This window comes from Aedes aegypti, chromosome 3 (assembly GCF_002204515.2).
Source record: "Aedes aegypti strain LVP_AGWG chromosome 3, AaegL5.0 Primary Assembly, whole genome shotgun sequence".
NCBI lineage: Eukaryota > Metazoa > Arthropoda > Insecta > Diptera > Culicidae > Aedes > Aedes aegypti.
Window position 1 is genome coordinate 341,096,454 of NC_035109.1, and position 15,655 is coordinate 341,112,108.

At 47.0% G+C, this 15,655-nt stretch overlaps 15 protein-coding genes across 15 annotated transcripts; 7 read left to right on the forward strand and 8 right to left on the reverse strand.

Annotated features, from left to right (window-relative positions):
* Nucleotides 1-502: 502 nt before the first annotated feature.
* Nucleotides 503-1,017, reverse strand: LOC110678306 (histone H2B). The gene has a single exon (XM_021850977.1). It carries the CDS (start codon nucleotides 927-929, stop codon nucleotides 555-557), a length of 375 nt encoding a protein of 124 aa, XP_021706669.1. The 5' UTR covers nucleotides 930-1,017; the 3' UTR covers nucleotides 503-554.
* Nucleotides 1,018-1,111: 94 nt separating this feature from the next.
* On the forward strand, nucleotides 1,112-1,633 carry LOC110678308 (histone H2A). The gene has a single exon (XM_021850980.1). The coding sequence runs from the start codon at nucleotides 1,208-1,210 to the stop codon at nucleotides 1,580-1,582; it is 375 nt and encodes a 124-aa protein (XP_021706672.1). The 5' UTR covers nucleotides 1,112-1,207; the 3' UTR covers nucleotides 1,583-1,633.
* Nucleotides 1,634-2,481: 848 nt separating this feature from the next.
* On the reverse strand, nucleotides 2,482-3,035 carry LOC110678303 (histone H3). The gene has a single exon (XM_021850974.1). It carries the CDS (start codon nucleotides 2,944-2,946, stop codon nucleotides 2,536-2,538), a length of 411 nt encoding a protein of 136 aa, XP_021706666.1. The 5' UTR covers nucleotides 2,947-3,035; the 3' UTR covers nucleotides 2,482-2,535.
* Nucleotides 3,036-3,113: 78 nt separating this feature from the next.
* On the forward strand, nucleotides 3,114-3,564 carry LOC110678309 (histone H4). The gene has a single exon (XM_021850981.1). It carries the CDS (start codon nucleotides 3,212-3,214, stop codon nucleotides 3,521-3,523), a length of 312 nt encoding a protein of 103 aa, XP_021706673.1. The 5' UTR covers nucleotides 3,114-3,211; the 3' UTR covers nucleotides 3,524-3,564.
* Nucleotides 3,565-4,689: 1,125 nt separating this feature from the next.
* On the reverse strand, nucleotides 4,690-5,204 carry LOC110678305 (histone H2B). Its single transcript, XM_021850976.1, has one exon. It carries the CDS (start codon nucleotides 5,114-5,116, stop codon nucleotides 4,742-4,744), a length of 375 nt encoding a protein of 124 aa, XP_021706668.1. The 5' UTR covers nucleotides 5,117-5,204; the 3' UTR covers nucleotides 4,690-4,741.
* A 94-nt stretch (nucleotides 5,205-5,298) lies between these two features.
* On the forward strand, nucleotides 5,299-5,820 carry LOC110678307 (histone H2A). The gene has a single exon (XM_021850979.1). It carries the CDS (start codon nucleotides 5,395-5,397, stop codon nucleotides 5,767-5,769), a length of 375 nt encoding a protein of 124 aa, XP_021706671.1. The 5' UTR covers nucleotides 5,299-5,394; the 3' UTR covers nucleotides 5,770-5,820.
* An 848-nt stretch (nucleotides 5,821-6,668) lies between these two features.
* LOC110678304 (histone H3) lies at nucleotides 6,669-7,222 on the reverse strand. The gene has a single exon (XM_021850975.1). The coding sequence runs from the start codon at nucleotides 7,131-7,133 to the stop codon at nucleotides 6,723-6,725; it is 411 nt and encodes a 136-aa protein (XP_021706667.1). The 5' UTR covers nucleotides 7,134-7,222; the 3' UTR covers nucleotides 6,669-6,722.
* Nucleotides 7,223-7,300: 78 nt separating this feature from the next.
* LOC5579080 (histone H4) lies at nucleotides 7,301-7,751 on the forward strand. Its single transcript, XM_001657223.2, has one exon. The coding sequence runs from the start codon at nucleotides 7,399-7,401 to the stop codon at nucleotides 7,708-7,710; it is 312 nt and encodes a 103-aa protein (XP_001657273.1). The 5' UTR covers nucleotides 7,301-7,398; the 3' UTR covers nucleotides 7,711-7,751.
* A 1,125-nt stretch (nucleotides 7,752-8,876) lies between these two features.
* Nucleotides 8,877-9,391, reverse strand: LOC110678354 (histone H2B). Its single transcript, XM_021851116.1, has one exon. It carries the CDS (start codon nucleotides 9,301-9,303, stop codon nucleotides 8,929-8,931), a length of 375 nt encoding a protein of 124 aa, XP_021706808.1. The 5' UTR covers nucleotides 9,304-9,391; the 3' UTR covers nucleotides 8,877-8,928.
* Nucleotides 9,392-9,485: 94 nt separating this feature from the next.
* On the forward strand, nucleotides 9,486-10,007 carry LOC110678357 (histone H2A). The gene has a single exon (XM_021851118.1). The coding sequence runs from the start codon at nucleotides 9,582-9,584 to the stop codon at nucleotides 9,954-9,956; it is 375 nt and encodes a 124-aa protein (XP_021706810.1). The 5' UTR covers nucleotides 9,486-9,581; the 3' UTR covers nucleotides 9,957-10,007.
* Nucleotides 10,008-10,855: 848 nt separating this feature from the next.
* LOC110678352 (histone H3) lies at nucleotides 10,856-11,409 on the reverse strand. Its single transcript, XM_021851114.1, has one exon. The coding sequence runs from the start codon at nucleotides 11,318-11,320 to the stop codon at nucleotides 10,910-10,912; it is 411 nt and encodes a 136-aa protein (XP_021706806.1). The 5' UTR covers nucleotides 11,321-11,409; the 3' UTR covers nucleotides 10,856-10,909.
* A 78-nt stretch (nucleotides 11,410-11,487) lies between these two features.
* Nucleotides 11,488-11,938, forward strand: LOC110678359 (histone H4). Its single transcript, XM_021851120.1, has one exon. It carries the CDS (start codon nucleotides 11,586-11,588, stop codon nucleotides 11,895-11,897), a length of 312 nt encoding a protein of 103 aa, XP_021706812.1. The 5' UTR covers nucleotides 11,488-11,585; the 3' UTR covers nucleotides 11,898-11,938.
* Nucleotides 11,939-13,063: 1,125 nt separating this feature from the next.
* Nucleotides 13,064-13,578, reverse strand: LOC110678355 (histone H2B). The gene has a single exon (XM_021851117.1). The coding sequence runs from the start codon at nucleotides 13,488-13,490 to the stop codon at nucleotides 13,116-13,118; it is 375 nt and encodes a 124-aa protein (XP_021706809.1). The 5' UTR covers nucleotides 13,491-13,578; the 3' UTR covers nucleotides 13,064-13,115.
* Nucleotides 13,579-13,672: 94 nt separating this feature from the next.
* On the forward strand, nucleotides 13,673-14,194 carry LOC110678358 (histone H2A). The gene has a single exon (XM_021851119.1). The coding sequence runs from the start codon at nucleotides 13,769-13,771 to the stop codon at nucleotides 14,141-14,143; it is 375 nt and encodes a 124-aa protein (XP_021706811.1). The 5' UTR covers nucleotides 13,673-13,768; the 3' UTR covers nucleotides 14,144-14,194.
* An 848-nt stretch (nucleotides 14,195-15,042) lies between these two features.
* Nucleotides 15,043-15,596, reverse strand: LOC110678353 (histone H3). Its single transcript, XM_021851115.1, has one exon. It carries the CDS (start codon nucleotides 15,505-15,507, stop codon nucleotides 15,097-15,099), a length of 411 nt encoding a protein of 136 aa, XP_021706807.1. The 5' UTR covers nucleotides 15,508-15,596; the 3' UTR covers nucleotides 15,043-15,096.
* Between the last annotated feature and the right edge of the window lie 59 nt (nucleotides 15,597-15,655).

Consider the following 15,655-nt stretch of genomic DNA (forward strand, 5'->3'; position numbering starts at 1 on the left):
GTACCCAAAGCAAACCTCCACTAGAGGAACAGCTTTTGATACACTCGAATGATTCAAGGATTTGAAGACGTCTGTCGACTTAAAGGCTCCCCCAGATCTAAGCGACTTTTTACGGCGACAGCGACAAAAAAAAAAAAAAAAAAAAAACGTCGCGATTTCGCTGATGCACTGTTTGATAAGCCACAGCGACGCGATTTCGCAGCGATTCGCGTCGTGTCAGTCAAGATGGTTCCATAGAAGAGTGCTTGCAGCGACACGACAACGAAATCGTGTCGCTGTCGCCGTAAAACGTCGCGTAGTTTTGGGGGAGCCTTATTTAAATCGGGTTGAGATTCGTAGCGTTGCCTTGTGAAACCAAAACATGTTTTCGCGGCAACCTGGAATCGAACCAAGGACCTTGCGATCGATAGGCCCGTGCGTTTTCAATACACTCAGGCAAATGGACTATCGAAATACATTGGATGCACTTATGAATGCACTTTTTCGGGATTGAAATAGTGGCCCTGAAAAGGGCCTTTTGGTTTGGTGTGATTGAACGCAGTGTCGGTCGTCATTTACTTGGAGCTGGTGTATTTGGTGACGGCCTTGGTGCCTTCCGAAACGGCGTGCTTGGCCAACTCTCCCGGGAGCAGAAGCCGGACGGCGGTTTGGATTTCGCGGGATGTGATCGTCGAACGCTTGTTGTAGTGGGCCAGGCGGGAGGCTTCGGCGGCAATACGCTCAAAGATGTCGTTGACGAAGCTGTTCATGATGCTCATGGCTTTCGACGAAACGCCAGTGTCGGGGTGAACTTGCTTCAACACCTTGTAGATGTAGATGGCGTAGCTTTCCTTCCTGCGCTGCTTCTTCTTCTTCTTATCGCCCTTGACAATGTTCTTCTGGGCCTTGCCGGATTTCTTCGCGGCCTTTCCGCTGGTTTTCGGTGCCATCGTGCTGCTAACGTTGTTTTAGATTCCAAACGAAAACTGAAACTGATGCCCGACCGAACCAGTCGGTTCTCTTTTATACCCGTAGAATGGTGAGCGCTGTTCCGCCCCTTCGCTTCGTTTGCTACTTCATCCATTTCGTTCGTACCATCCTAGTATGAGTGCAGCGCAGGGCTACGCATGTATAAAAGATACCCTCATCCGGTGAAATCACCATCAGTACCGCTTACGTACGCTTCGTGAACGTTTGTTTCTCAAGTCCACTCAAACTCAACCACAAAATGTCTGGCCGCGGCAAAGGAGGCAAAGTTAAGGGAAAGGCAAAGTCCCGTTCCAACCGCGCTGGATTGCAGTTCCCAGTCGGTCGTATTCACCGTCTGCTCCGGAAGGGCAACTATGCCGAGCGTGTCGGTGCCGGCGCTCCAGTCTACTTGGCTGCCGTTATGGAATATCTGGCCGCTGAAGTGCTCGAATTGGCAGGAAACGCTGCCCGTGACAACAAGAAGACCAGAATCATTCCCCGTCATCTGCAGTTGGCCATCCGCAACGACGAAGAATTGAACAAGCTGCTGTCCGGTGTTACCATCGCCCAAGGTGGTGTTCTGCCCAACATTCAGGCTGTCTTGCTGCCGAAGAAAACCGAGAAGAAGGCATAAGTTACTACACTGCGTGCATCAAACCAAAAACCGTCCTTTTCAGGACGACAATATCCAGTCCACCGCTAGAGAGTTGTTGTTGAAATATTGCAGATTTATCTAATTTAGCCACAGAGAGGATCGATGAAGAGATATCGGCCATATTATGACCATTTCTGAATCAATTCCTAGATTCCGCGGGGGGAAACGTTTGGGCTTCTTAAATGTTCTGTTCGGGATACCTCGAACTTTCGATTTTTGGAGTTCAATTTGCCGAAACAGAAACATAAAACATTGAAACAGCCAGCCCTGCGTGAGCTGTTCCTGAAGAGAGAGGAGGGTAAACTGTTCATCCAGTTCCTGCCCCATTTTCTACTATCTACTGCTTGACAGTAGAAGAGTTGATGAAGCAGGTAGTATTTAAAAACTTATATTATTTATTCGAGGAAAGGCTATATCAGGAGCTCCTAATATTGAGGGAATCAATCAATTTCCAAACCCCACAATTATAACTATCATAGGGGTGTGATTCAAAGTAAACAAGCCAAAGATTACGTTTCAATCATACGGTCAAACTTTCAATGTTGGATGTTCGAGTTGTCTAGTTTGTAGCAACAAGGGGAGGCGAGCTGGGAAAGCTTCTGAATCCGGAAAAGAGCATAAGAAGAAGGGGAAACATACGGCCGGTACCAGAGAATGAAGTCCGCGCTGGAGATGCACATTCAAAAGTGTGTGCAAAGCGAAGCATGAAGGGACAACTCGAGTTGTCGGTTGGTTGACGTACCTCCCCTCATCAGTGTTGAGAGTATGATCGTTCGGTGGTCAAGGGGCTTTAGGAAGTAGTTCCCCCAGGGGAACAAACAGTTTTAGGTACACTGAAGGGAAAATTGCTCACACAACTCTTTTAGGGAATGCTCTAGTGGCCCTGAAAAGGGCCGTTTTGTTGAGAATGGCAACTATAATGCAGACCGAATTTAAGCGCGTTCTCCACGGATACGGCGAGCCAGCTGGATGTCCTTGGGCATAATGGTGACACGCTTGGCGTGGATGGCGCAAAGGTTGGTATCTTCGAAAAGACCGACCAGATAGGCCTCGCTCGCTTCCTGCAGGGCCATGACAGCCGAGCTCTGGAAGCGCAGATCGGTCTTGAAGTCCTGGGCGATCTCACGAACCAGACGCTGGAATGGCAGCTTGCGGATCAGCAGCTCAGTCGACTTTTGGTAGCGACGGATTTCACGCAGAGCAACGGTTCCTGGCCGATAACGGTGAGGCTTCTTGACACCTCCGGTGGCTGGGGCGCTCTTGCGAGCGGCTTTGGTAGCCAGCTGCTTGCGAGGAGCTTTTCCTCCAGTAGACTTACGAGCAGTCTGCTTGGTACGGGCCATTGTGTTAGATGATGATTAATTTGCTTTCAATCCAAACGGATCAGTTGAAACGCAGCGACAGAATGAGGGTCAAAAAACCAGGCAGTCCTCTTTTATATGCTCATATCGATGCAGGCAACCAATCGGAAGCCACGGAAGAATAGAACAAGCAAGAGAGGAAAGAAGAACTCAACCCTCGAGTGGGTATAAAAGTGGCCGCTAGTGTTTGGCGCAGCCATCAGTTCCAGTACTACCGTCGTCGAACACAGAACCAAATTCATCCAAAATGACCGGCCGTGGCAAGGGAGGCAAAGGACTCGGAAAAGGAGGCGCCAAGCGTCATCGCAAGGTTTTGCGTGATAACATCCAGGGTATCACCAAGCCCGCAATCCGTCGTCTGGCTCGTCGTGGAGGAGTCAAGCGTATCTCCGGACTTATCTACGAGGAAACTCGTGGTGTGTTGAAGGTGTTCCTGGAAAACGTCATCCGTGATGCCGTTACCTACACTGAACACGCCAAGCGTAAAACCGTTACCGCTATGGATGTTGTCTACGCTCTGAAGCGTCAGGGACGCACCCTGTACGGTTTCGGAGGTTAAATCGCATTCCAAAGTTTCGCTCTTCAAACGGCCCTTTTCAGGGCCACCAAACACACTCATCAAAGAGTTGATATGACAAATGTTCACACACACTAAAAGCAAGGGTAATCTAATGGGACAAGCACTACACGCTTTTGCAGTCCGGCGGTGGCGTGGCTTGGGGAGAAAATTCTCGTCTCCGATTGGAAGACACCATAAAATGCCAATATATATATCGTCCCCTTAATGCTACAACTAGATAACTCGAAAATCAAAATTTTGAGATGTGCAACTTTGAAAGTATGACCGTTTAACAAGGTGATGGTTAATCGCAGAGATTATGATTGAAAAATAATCTTTAACTTGTGTATTTTGAATCACACGCTTAAGACCTGTGGATATTTTGCAGATCTAATTAAGAAAAATGTTTTGACATATTGAAGTCAAAAATTTCAAATTTCGAGTTATCTAGTTGTAGCATCAAGGGGACGAACTGTTGTTCGATAAACGTTATTATGATAGCCTGAACTGCTGGGATGCTCTTACGAGATCGTTTGTAATGGGACGCTAGAAAACATAATGAGCTTCTTTCCAATACGTTGAGAAGAAACTTGTCATCATGCCTGCCTAGCTAGCTAGTCCTATGATGTCAAAATTGTCTAAACTACTAACATGCAGCACAACCGATAGCAAAAATGAAGTTGTTAAGGTGCAACATGGCAATCAGCATAAATATTGAACTTTAAACGTTCTGCTAGTGAATGAAGTGTGGTTAAGGTACAACATGGCTGGCACAACATTTTTTTTTTTGCAATCAGCAGAAATGTTGAACGTACGAAGTGGATCTTCTTGTTTTAAATTCAAACTGATGGAAAAACTTAGATCTAGGGTTTTTTTGTGAACAGATTTTTCCCTATACTGCTTAACAATTAAATTCCTATTATTTATTACGCAGCTGAATGGGGATCCAAATCTCTGCAACTGTAATCGTTATAATTAATCAATACTGAAACTGATAACATCGAATAAATAAAATGAATTGAATAAATTCAAACTGATAAGAGAGGGGGGTGTTGTCACGTATGAAGTCACCGCCGTGGCACTACCTCAGTCGGTTCAATAGTGTGATAAAACAGTCTAGTGTCAGATTTTCAAAATCAACTCTTTTTCGGGATTGAAATAGTGGCCCTGAAAAGGGCCTTTTGGTTTGGTGTGATTGAACGCAGTGTCGGTCGTCATTTACTTGGAGCTGGTGTATTTGGTGACGGCCTTGGTGCCTTCCGAAACGGCGTGCTTGGCCAACTCTCCCGGGAGCAGAAGCCGGACGGCGGTTTGGATTTCGCGGGATGTGATCGTCGAACGCTTGTTGTAGTGGGCCAGGCGGGAGGCTTCGGCGGCAATACGCTCAAAGATGTCGTTGACGAAGCTGTTCATGATGCTCATGGCTTTCGACGAAACGCCAGTGTCGGGGTGAACTTGCTTCAACACCTTGTAGATGTAGATGGCGTAGCTTTCCTTCCTGCGCTGCTTCTTCTTCTTCTTATCGCCCTTGACAATGTTCTTCTGGGCCTTGCCGGATTTCTTCGCGGCCTTTCCGCTGGTTTTCGGTGCCATCGTGCTGCTAACGTTGTTTTAGATTCCAAACGAAAACTGAAACTGATGCCCGACCGAACCAGTCGGTTCTCTTTTATACCCGTAGAATGGTGAGCGCTGTTCCGCCCCTTCGCTTCGTTTGCTACTTCATCCATTTCGTTCGTACCATCCTAGTATGAGTGCAGCGCAGGGCTACGCATGTATAAAAGATACCCTCATCCGGTGAAATCACCATCAGTACCGCTTACGTACGCTTCGTGAACGTTTGTTTCTCAAGTCCACTCAAACTCAACCACAAAATGTCTGGCCGCGGCAAAGGAGGCAAAGTTAAGGGAAAGGCAAAGTCCCGTTCCAACCGCGCTGGATTGCAGTTCCCAGTCGGTCGTATTCACCGTCTGCTCCGGAAGGGCAACTATGCCGAGCGTGTCGGTGCCGGCGCTCCAGTCTACTTGGCTGCCGTTATGGAATATCTGGCCGCTGAAGTGCTCGAATTGGCAGGAAACGCTGCCCGTGACAACAAGAAGACCAGAATCATTCCCCGTCATCTGCAGTTGGCCATCCGCAACGACGAAGAATTGAACAAGCTGCTGTCCGGTGTTACCATCGCCCAAGGTGGTGTTCTGCCCAACATTCAGGCTGTCTTGCTGCCGAAGAAAACCGAGAAGAAGGCATAAGTTACTACACTGCGTGCATCAAACCAAAAACCGTCCTTTTCAGGACGACAATATCCAGTCCACCGCTAGAGAGTTGTTGTTGAAATATTGCAGATTTATCTAATTTAGCCACAGAGAGGATCGATGAAGAGATATCGGCCATATTATGACCATTTCTGAATCAATTCCTAGATTCCGCGGGGGGAAACGTTTGGGCTTCTTAAATGTTCTGTTCGGGATACCTCGAACTTTCGATTTTTGGAGTTCAATTTGCCGAAACAGAAACATAAAACATTGAAACAGCCAGCCCTGCGTGAGCTGTTCCTGAAGAGAGAGGAGGGTAAACTGTTCATCCAGTTCCTGCCCCATTTTCTACTATCTACTGCTTGACAGTAGAAGAGTTGATGAAGCAGGTAGTATTTAAAAACTTATATTATTTATTCGAGGAAAGGCTATATCAGGAGCTCCTAATATTGAGGGAATCAATCAATTTCCAAACCCCACAATTATAACTATCATAGGGGTGTGATTCAAAGTAAACAAGCCAAAGATTACGTTTCAATCATACGGTCAAACTTTCAATGTTGGATGTTCGAGTTGTCTAGTTTGTAGCAACAAGGGGAGGCGAGCTGGGAAAGCTTCTGAATCCGGAAAAGAGCATAAGAAGAAGGGGAAACATACGGCCGGTACCAGAGAATGAAGTCCGCGCTGGAGATGCACATTCAAAAGTGTGTGCAAAGCGAAGCATGAAGGGACAACTCGAGTTGTCGGTTGGTTGACGTACCTCCCCTCATCAGTGTTGAGAGTATGATCGTTCGGTGGTCAAGGGGCTTTAGGAAGTAGTTCCCCCAGGGGAACAAACAGTTTTAGGTACACTGAAGGGAAAATTGCTCACACAACTCTTTTAGGGAATGCTCTAGTGGCCCTGAAAAGGGCCGTTTTGTTGAGAATGGCAACTATAATGCAGACCGAATTTAAGCGCGTTCTCCACGGATACGGCGAGCCAGCTGGATGTCCTTGGGCATAATGGTGACACGCTTGGCGTGGATGGCGCAAAGGTTGGTATCTTCGAAAAGACCGACCAGATAGGCCTCGCTCGCTTCCTGCAGGGCCATGACAGCCGAGCTCTGGAAGCGCAGATCGGTCTTGAAGTCCTGGGCGATCTCACGAACCAGACGCTGGAATGGCAGCTTGCGGATCAGCAGCTCAGTCGACTTTTGGTAGCGACGGATTTCACGCAGAGCAACGGTTCCTGGCCGATAACGGTGAGGCTTCTTGACACCTCCGGTGGCTGGGGCGCTCTTGCGAGCGGCTTTGGTAGCCAGCTGCTTGCGAGGAGCTTTTCCTCCAGTAGACTTACGAGCAGTCTGCTTGGTACGGGCCATTGTGTTAGATGATGATTAATTTGCTTTCAATCCAAACGGATCAGTTGAAACGCAGCGACAGAATGAGGGTCAAAAAACCAGGCAGTCCTCTTTTATATGCTCATATCGATGCAGGCAACCAATCGGAAGCCACGGAAGAATAGAACAAGCAAGAGAGGAAAGAAGAACTCAACCCTCGAGTGGGTATAAAAGTGGCCGCTAGTGTTTGGCGCAGCCATCAGTTCCAGTACTACCGTCGTCGAACACAGAACCAAATTCATCCAAAATGACCGGCCGTGGCAAGGGAGGCAAAGGACTCGGAAAAGGAGGCGCCAAGCGTCATCGCAAGGTTTTGCGTGATAACATCCAGGGTATCACCAAGCCCGCAATCCGTCGTCTGGCTCGTCGTGGAGGAGTCAAGCGTATCTCCGGACTTATCTACGAGGAAACTCGTGGTGTGTTGAAGGTGTTCCTGGAAAACGTCATCCGTGATGCCGTTACCTACACTGAACACGCCAAGCGTAAAACCGTTACCGCTATGGATGTTGTCTACGCTCTGAAGCGTCAGGGACGCACCCTGTACGGTTTCGGAGGTTAAATCGCATTCCAAAGTTTCGCTCTTCAAACGGCCCTTTTCAGGGCCACCAAACACACTCATCAAAGAGTTGATATGACAAATGTTCACACACACTAAAAGCAAGGGTAATCTAATGGGACAAGCACTACACGCTTTTGCAGTCCGGCGGTGGCGTGGCTTGGGGAGAAAATTCTCGTCTCCGATTGGAAGACACCATAAAATGCCAATATATATATCGTCCCCTTAATGCTACAACTAGATAACTCGAAAATCAAAATTTTGAGATGTGCAACTTTGAAAGTATGACCGTTTAACAAGGTGATGGTTAATCGCAGAGATTATGATTGAAAAATAATCTTTAACTTGTGTATTTTGAATCACACGCTTAAGACCTGTGGATATTTTGCAGATCTAATTAAGAAAAATGTTTTGACATATTGAAGTCAAAAATTTCAAATTTCGAGTTATCTAGTTGTAGCATCAAGGGGACGAACTGTTGTTCGATAAACGTTATTATGATAGCCTGAACTGCTGGGATGCTCTTACGAGATCGTTTGTAATGGGACGCTAGAAAACATAATGAGCTTCTTTCCAATACGTTGAGAAGAAACTTGTCATCATGCCTGCCTAGCTAGCTAGTCCTATGATGTCAAAATTGTCTAAACTACTAACATGCAGCACAACCGATAGCAAAAATGAAGTTGTTAAGGTGCAACATGGCAATCAGCATAAATATTGAACTTTAAACGTTCTGCTAGTGAATGAAGTGTGGTTAAGGTACAACATGGCTGGCACAACATTTTTTTTTTTGCAATCAGCAGAAATGTTGAACGTACGAAGTGGATCTTCTTGTTTTAAATTCAAACTGATGGAAAAACTTAGATCTAGGGTTTTTTTGTGAACAGATTTTTCCCTATACTGCTTAACAATTAAATTCCTATTATTTATTACGCAGCTGAATGGGGATCCAAATCTCTGCAACTGTAATCGTTATAATTAATCAATACTGAAACTGATAACATCGAATAAATAAAATGAATTGAATAAATTCAAACTGATAAGAGAGGGGGGTGTTGTCACGTATGAAGTCACCGCCGTGGCACTACCTCAGTCGGTTCAATAGTGTGATAAAACAGTCTAGTGTCAGATTTTCAAAATCAACTCTTTTTCGGGATTGAAATAGTGGCCCTGAAAAGGGCCTTTTGGTTTGGTGTGATTGAACGCAGTGTCGGTCGTCATTTACTTGGAGCTGGTGTATTTGGTGACGGCCTTGGTGCCTTCCGAAACGGCGTGCTTGGCCAACTCTCCCGGGAGCAGAAGCCGGACGGCGGTTTGGATTTCGCGGGATGTGATCGTCGAACGCTTGTTGTAGTGGGCCAGGCGGGAGGCTTCGGCGGCAATACGCTCAAAGATGTCGTTGACGAAGCTGTTCATGATGCTCATGGCTTTCGACGAAACGCCAGTGTCGGGGTGAACTTGCTTCAACACCTTGTAGATGTAGATGGCGTAGCTTTCCTTCCTGCGCTGCTTCTTCTTCTTCTTATCGCCCTTGACAATGTTCTTCTGGGCCTTGCCGGATTTCTTCGCGGCCTTTCCGCTGGTTTTCGGTGCCATCGTGCTGCTAACGTTGTTTTAGATTCCAAACGAAAACTGAAACTGATGCCCGACCGAACCAGTCGGTTCTCTTTTATACCCGTAGAATGGTGAGCGCTGTTCCGCCCCTTCGCTTCGTTTGCTACTTCATCCATTTCGTTCGTACCATCCTAGTATGAGTGCAGCGCAGGGCTACGCATGTATAAAAGATACCCTCATCCGGTGAAATCACCATCAGTACCGCTTACGTACGCTTCGTGAACGTTTGTTTCTCAAGTCCACTCAAACTCAACCACAAAATGTCTGGCCGCGGCAAAGGAGGCAAAGTTAAGGGAAAGGCAAAGTCCCGTTCCAACCGCGCTGGATTGCAGTTCCCAGTCGGTCGTATTCACCGTCTGCTCCGGAAGGGCAACTATGCCGAGCGTGTCGGTGCCGGCGCTCCAGTCTACTTGGCTGCCGTTATGGAATATCTGGCCGCTGAAGTGCTCGAATTGGCAGGAAACGCTGCCCGTGACAACAAGAAGACCAGAATCATTCCCCGTCATCTGCAGTTGGCCATCCGCAACGACGAAGAATTGAACAAGCTGCTGTCCGGTGTTACCATCGCCCAAGGTGGTGTTCTGCCCAACATTCAGGCTGTCTTGCTGCCGAAGAAAACCGAGAAGAAGGCATAAGTTACTACACTGCGTGCATCAAACCAAAAACCGTCCTTTTCAGGACGACAATATCCAGTCCACCGCTAGAGAGTTGTTGTTGAAATATTGCAGATTTATCTAATTTAGCCACAGAGAGGATCGATGAAGAGATATCGGCCATATTATGACCATTTCTGAATCAATTCCTAGATTCCGCGGGGGGAAACGTTTGGGCTTCTTAAATGTTCTGTTCGGGATACCTCGAACTTTCGATTTTTGGAGTTCAATTTGCCGAAACAGAAACATAAAACATTGAAACAGCCAGCCCTGCGTGAGCTGTTCCTGAAGAGAGAGGAGGGTAAACTGTTCATCCAGTTCCTGCCCCATTTTCTACTATCTACTGCTTGACAGTAGAAGAGTTGATGAAGCAGGTAGTATTTAAAAACTTATATTATTTATTCGAGGAAAGGCTATATCAGGAGCTCCTAATATTGAGGGAATCAATCAATTTCCAAACCCCACAATTATAACTATCATAGGGGTGTGATTCAAAGTAAACAAGCCAAAGATTACGTTTCAATCATACGGTCAAACTTTCAATGTTGGATGTTCGAGTTGTCTAGTTTGTAGCAACAAGGGGAGGCGAGCTGGGAAAGCTTCTGAATCCGGAAAAGAGCATAAGAAGAAGGGGAAACATACGGCCGGTACCAGAGAATGAAGTCCGCGCTGGAGATGCACATTCAAAAGTGTGTGCAAAGCGAAGCATGAAGGGACAACTCGAGTTGTCGGTTGGTTGACGTACCTCCCCTCATCAGTGTTGAGAGTATGATCGTTCGGTGGTCAAGGGGCTTTAGGAAGTAGTTCCCCCAGGGGAACAAACAGTTTTAGGTACACTGAAGGGAAAATTGCTCACACAACTCTTTTAGGGAATGCTCTAGTGGCCCTGAAAAGGGCCGTTTTGTTGAGAATGGCAACTATAATGCAGACCGAATTTAAGCGCGTTCTCCACGGATACGGCGAGCCAGCTGGATGTCCTTGGGCATAATGGTGACACGCTTGGCGTGGATGGCGCAAAGGTTGGTATCTTCGAAAAGACCGACCAGATAGGCCTCGCTCGCTTCCTGCAGGGCCATGACAGCCGAGCTCTGGAAGCGCAGATCGGTCTTGAAGTCCTGGGCGATCTCACGAACCAGACGCTGGAATGGCAGCTTGCGGATCAGCAGCTCAGTCGACTTTTGGTAGCGACGGATTTCACGCAGAGCAACGGTTCCTGGCCGATAACGGTGAGGCTTCTTGACACCTCCGGTGGCTGGGGCGCTCTTGCGAGCGGCTTTGGTAGCCAGCTGCTTGCGAGGAGCTTTTCCTCCAGTAGACTTACGAGCAGTCTGCTTGGTACGGGCCATTGTGTTAGATGATGATTAATTTGCTTTCAATCCAAACGGATCAGTTGAAACGCAGCGACAGAATGAGGGTCAAAAAACCAGGCAGTCCTCTTTTATATGCTCATATCGATGCAGGCAACCAATCGGAAGCCACGGAAGAATAGAACAAGCAAGAGAGGAAAGAAGAACTCAACCCTCGAGTGGGTATAAAAGTGGCCGCTAGTGTTTGGCGCAGCCATCAGTTCCAGTACTACCGTCGTCGAACACAGAACCAAATTCATCCAAAATGACCGGCCGTGGCAAGGGAGGCAAAGGACTCGGAAAAGGAGGCGCCAAGCGTCATCGCAAGGTTTTGCGTGATAACATCCAGGGTATCACCAAGCCCGCAATCCGTCGTCTGGCTCGTCGTGGAGGAGTCAAGCGTATCTCCGGACTTATCTACGAGGAAACTCGTGGTGTGTTGAAGGTGTTCCTGGAAAACGTCATCCGTGATGCCGTTACCTACACTGAACACGCCAAGCGTAAAACCGTTACCGCTATGGATGTTGTCTACGCTCTGAAGCGTCAGGGACGCACCCTGTACGGTTTCGGAGGTTAAATCGCATTCCAAAGTTTCGCTCTTCAAACGGCCCTTTTCAGGGCCACCAAACACACTCATCAAAGAGTTGATATGACAAATGTTCACACACACTAAAAGCAAGGGTAATCTAATGGGACAAGCACTACACGCTTTTGCAGTCCGGCGGTGGCGTGGCTTGGGGAGAAAATTCTCGTCTCCGATTGGAAGACACCATAAAATGCCAATATATATATCGTCCCCTTAATGCTACAACTAGATAACTCGAAAATCAAAATTTTGAGATGTGCAACTTTGAAAGTATGACCGTTTAACAAGGTGATGGTTAATCGCAGAGATTATGATTGAAAAATAATCTTTAACTTGTGTATTTTGAATCACACGCTTAAGACCTGTGGATATTTTGCAGATCTAATTAAGAAAAATGTTTTGACATATTGAAGTCAAAAATTTCAAATTTCGAGTTATCTAGTTGTAGCATCAAGGGGACGAACTGTTGTTCGATAAACGTTATTATGATAGCCTGAACTGCTGGGATGCTCTTACGAGATCGTTTGTAATGGGACGCTAGAAAACATAATGAGCTTCTTTCCAATACGTTGAGAAGAAACTTGTCATCATGCCTGCCTAGCTAGCTAGTCCTATGATGTCAAAATTGTCTAAACTACTAACATGCAGCACAACCGATAGCAAAAATGAAGTTGTTAAGGTGCAACATGGCAATCAGCATAAATATTGAACTTTAAACGTTCTGCTAGTGAATGAAGTGTGGTTAAGGTACAACATGGCTGGCACAACATTTTTTTTTTTGCAATCAGCAGAAATGTTGAACGTACGAAGTGGATCTTCTTGTTTTAAATTCAAACTGATGGAAAAACTTAGATCTAGGGTTTTTTTGTGAACAGATTTTTCCCTATACTGCTTAACAATTAAATTCCTATTATTTATTACGCAGCTGAATGGGGATCCAAATCTCTGCAACTGTAATCGTTATAATTAATCAATACTGAAACTGATAACATCGAATAAATAAAATGAATTGAATAAATTCAAACTGATAAGAGAGGGGGGTGTTGTCACGTATGAAGTCACCGCCGTGGCACTACCTCAGTCGGTTCAATAGTGTGATAAAACAGTCTAGTGTCAGATTTTCAAAATCAACTCTTTTTCGGGATTGAAATAGTGGCCCTGAAAAGGGCCTTTTGGTTTGGTGTGATTGAACGCAGTGTCGGTCGTCATTTACTTGGAGCTGGTGTATTTGGTGACGGCCTTGGTGCCTTCCGAAACGGCGTGCTTGGCCAACTCTCCCGGGAGCAGAAGCCGGACGGCGGTTTGGATTTCGCGGGATGTGATCGTCGAACGCTTGTTGTAGTGGGCCAGGCGGGAGGCTTCGGCGGCAATACGCTCAAAGATGTCGTTGACGAAGCTGTTCATGATGCTCATGGCTTTCGACGAAACGCCAGTGTCGGGGTGAACTTGCTTCAACACCTTGTAGATGTAGATGGCGTAGCTTTCCTTCCTGCGCTGCTTCTTCTTCTTCTTATCGCCCTTGACAATGTTCTTCTGGGCCTTGCCGGATTTCTTCGCGGCCTTTCCGCTGGTTTTCGGTGCCATCGTGCTGCTAACGTTGTTTTAGATTCCAAACGAAAACTGAAACTGATGCCCGACCGAACCAGTCGGTTCTCTTTTATACCCGTAGAATGGTGAGCGCTGTTCCGCCCCTTCGCTTCGTTTGCTACTTCATCCATTTCGTTCGTACCATCCTAGTATGAGTGCAGCGCAGGGCTACGCATGTATAAAAGATACCCTCATCCGGTGAAATCACCATCAGTACCGCTTACGTACGCTTCGTGAACGTTTGTTTCTCAAGTCCACTCAAACTCAACCACAAAATGTCTGGCCGCGGCAAAGGAGGCAAAGTTAAGGGAAAGGCAAAGTCCCGTTCCAACCGCGCTGGATTGCAGTTCCCAGTCGGTCGTATTCACCGTCTGCTCCGGAAGGGCAACTATGCCGAGCGTGTCGGTGCCGGCGCTCCAGTCTACTTGGCTGCCGTTATGGAATATCTGGCCGCTGAAGTGCTCGAATTGGCAGGAAACGCTGCCCGTGACAACAAGAAGACCAGAATCATTCCCCGTCATCTGCAGTTGGCCATCCGCAACGACGAAGAATTGAACAAGCTGCTGTCCGGTGTTACCATCGCCCAAGGTGGTGTTCTGCCCAACATTCAGGCTGTCTTGCTGCCGAAGAAAACCGAGAAGAAGGCATAAGTTACTACACTGCGTGCATCAAACCAAAAACCGTCCTTTTCAGGACGACAATATCCAGTCCACCGCTAGAGAGTTGTTGTTGAAATATTGCAGATTTATCTAATTTAGCCACAGAGAGGATCGATGAAGAGATATCGGCCATATTATGACCATTTCTGAATCAATTCCTAGATTCCGCGGGGGGAAACGTTTGGGCTTCTTAAATGTTCTGTTCGGGATACCTCGAACTTTCGATTTTTGGAGTTCAATTTGCCGAAACAGAAACATAAAACATTGAAACAGCCAGCCCTGCGTGAGCTGTTCCTGAAGAGAGAGGAGGGTAAACTGTTCATCCAGTTCCTGCCCCATTTTCTACTATCTACTGCTTGACAGTAGAAGAGTTGATGAAGCAGGTAGTATTTAAAAACTTATATTATTTATTCGAGGAAAGGCTATATCAGGAGCTCCTAATATTGAGGGAATCAATCAATTTCCAAACCCCACAATTATAACTATCATAGGGGTGTGATTCAAAGTAAACAAGCCAAAGATTACGTTTCAATCATACGGTCAAACTTTCAATGTTGGATGTTCGAGTTGTCTAGTTTGTAGCAACAAGGGGAGGCGAGCTGGGAAAGCTTCTGAATCCGGAAAAGAGCATAAGAAGAAGGGGAAACATACGGCCGGTACCAGAGAATGAAGTCCGCGCTGGAGATGCACATTCAAAAGTGTGTGCAAAGCGAAGCATGAAGGGACAACTCGAGTTGTCGGTTGGTTGACGTACCTCCCCTCATCAGTGTTGAGAGTATGATCGTTCGGTGGTCAAGGGGCTTTAGGAAGTAGTTCCCCCAGGGGAACAAACAGTTTTAGGTACACTGAAGGGAAAATTGCTCACACAACTCTTTTAGGGAATGCTCTAGTGGCCCTGAAAAGGGCCGTTTTGTTGAGAATGGCAACTATAATGCAGACCGAATTTAAGCGCGTTCTCCACGGATACGGCGAGCCAGCTGGATGTCCTTGGGCATAATGGTGACACGCTTGGCGTGGATGGCGCAAAGGTTGGTATCTTCGAAAAGACCGACCAGATAGGCCTCGCTCGCTTCCTGCAGGGCCATGACAGCCGAGCTCTGGAAGCGCAGATCGGTCTTGAAGTCCTGGGCGATCTCACGAACCAGACGCTGGAATGGCAGCTTGCGGATCAGCAGCTCAGTCGACTTTTGGTAGCGACGGATTTCACGCAGAGCAACGGTTCCTGGCCGATAACGGTGAGGCTTCTTGACACCTCCGGTGGCTGGGGCGCTCTTGCGAGCGGCTTTGGTAGCCAGCTGCTTGCGAGGAGCTTTTCCTCCAGTAGACTTACGAGCAGTCTGCTTGGTACGGGCCATTGTGTTAGATGATGATTAATTTGCTTTCAATCCAAACGGATCAGTTGAAACGCAGCGACAGAATGAGGGTCAAAAAACCAGGCAGTCCTCTTTTATATGCTCATATCGATGCAGGCAACCAATCGGAAGCCACGGAAGAATAGAACAA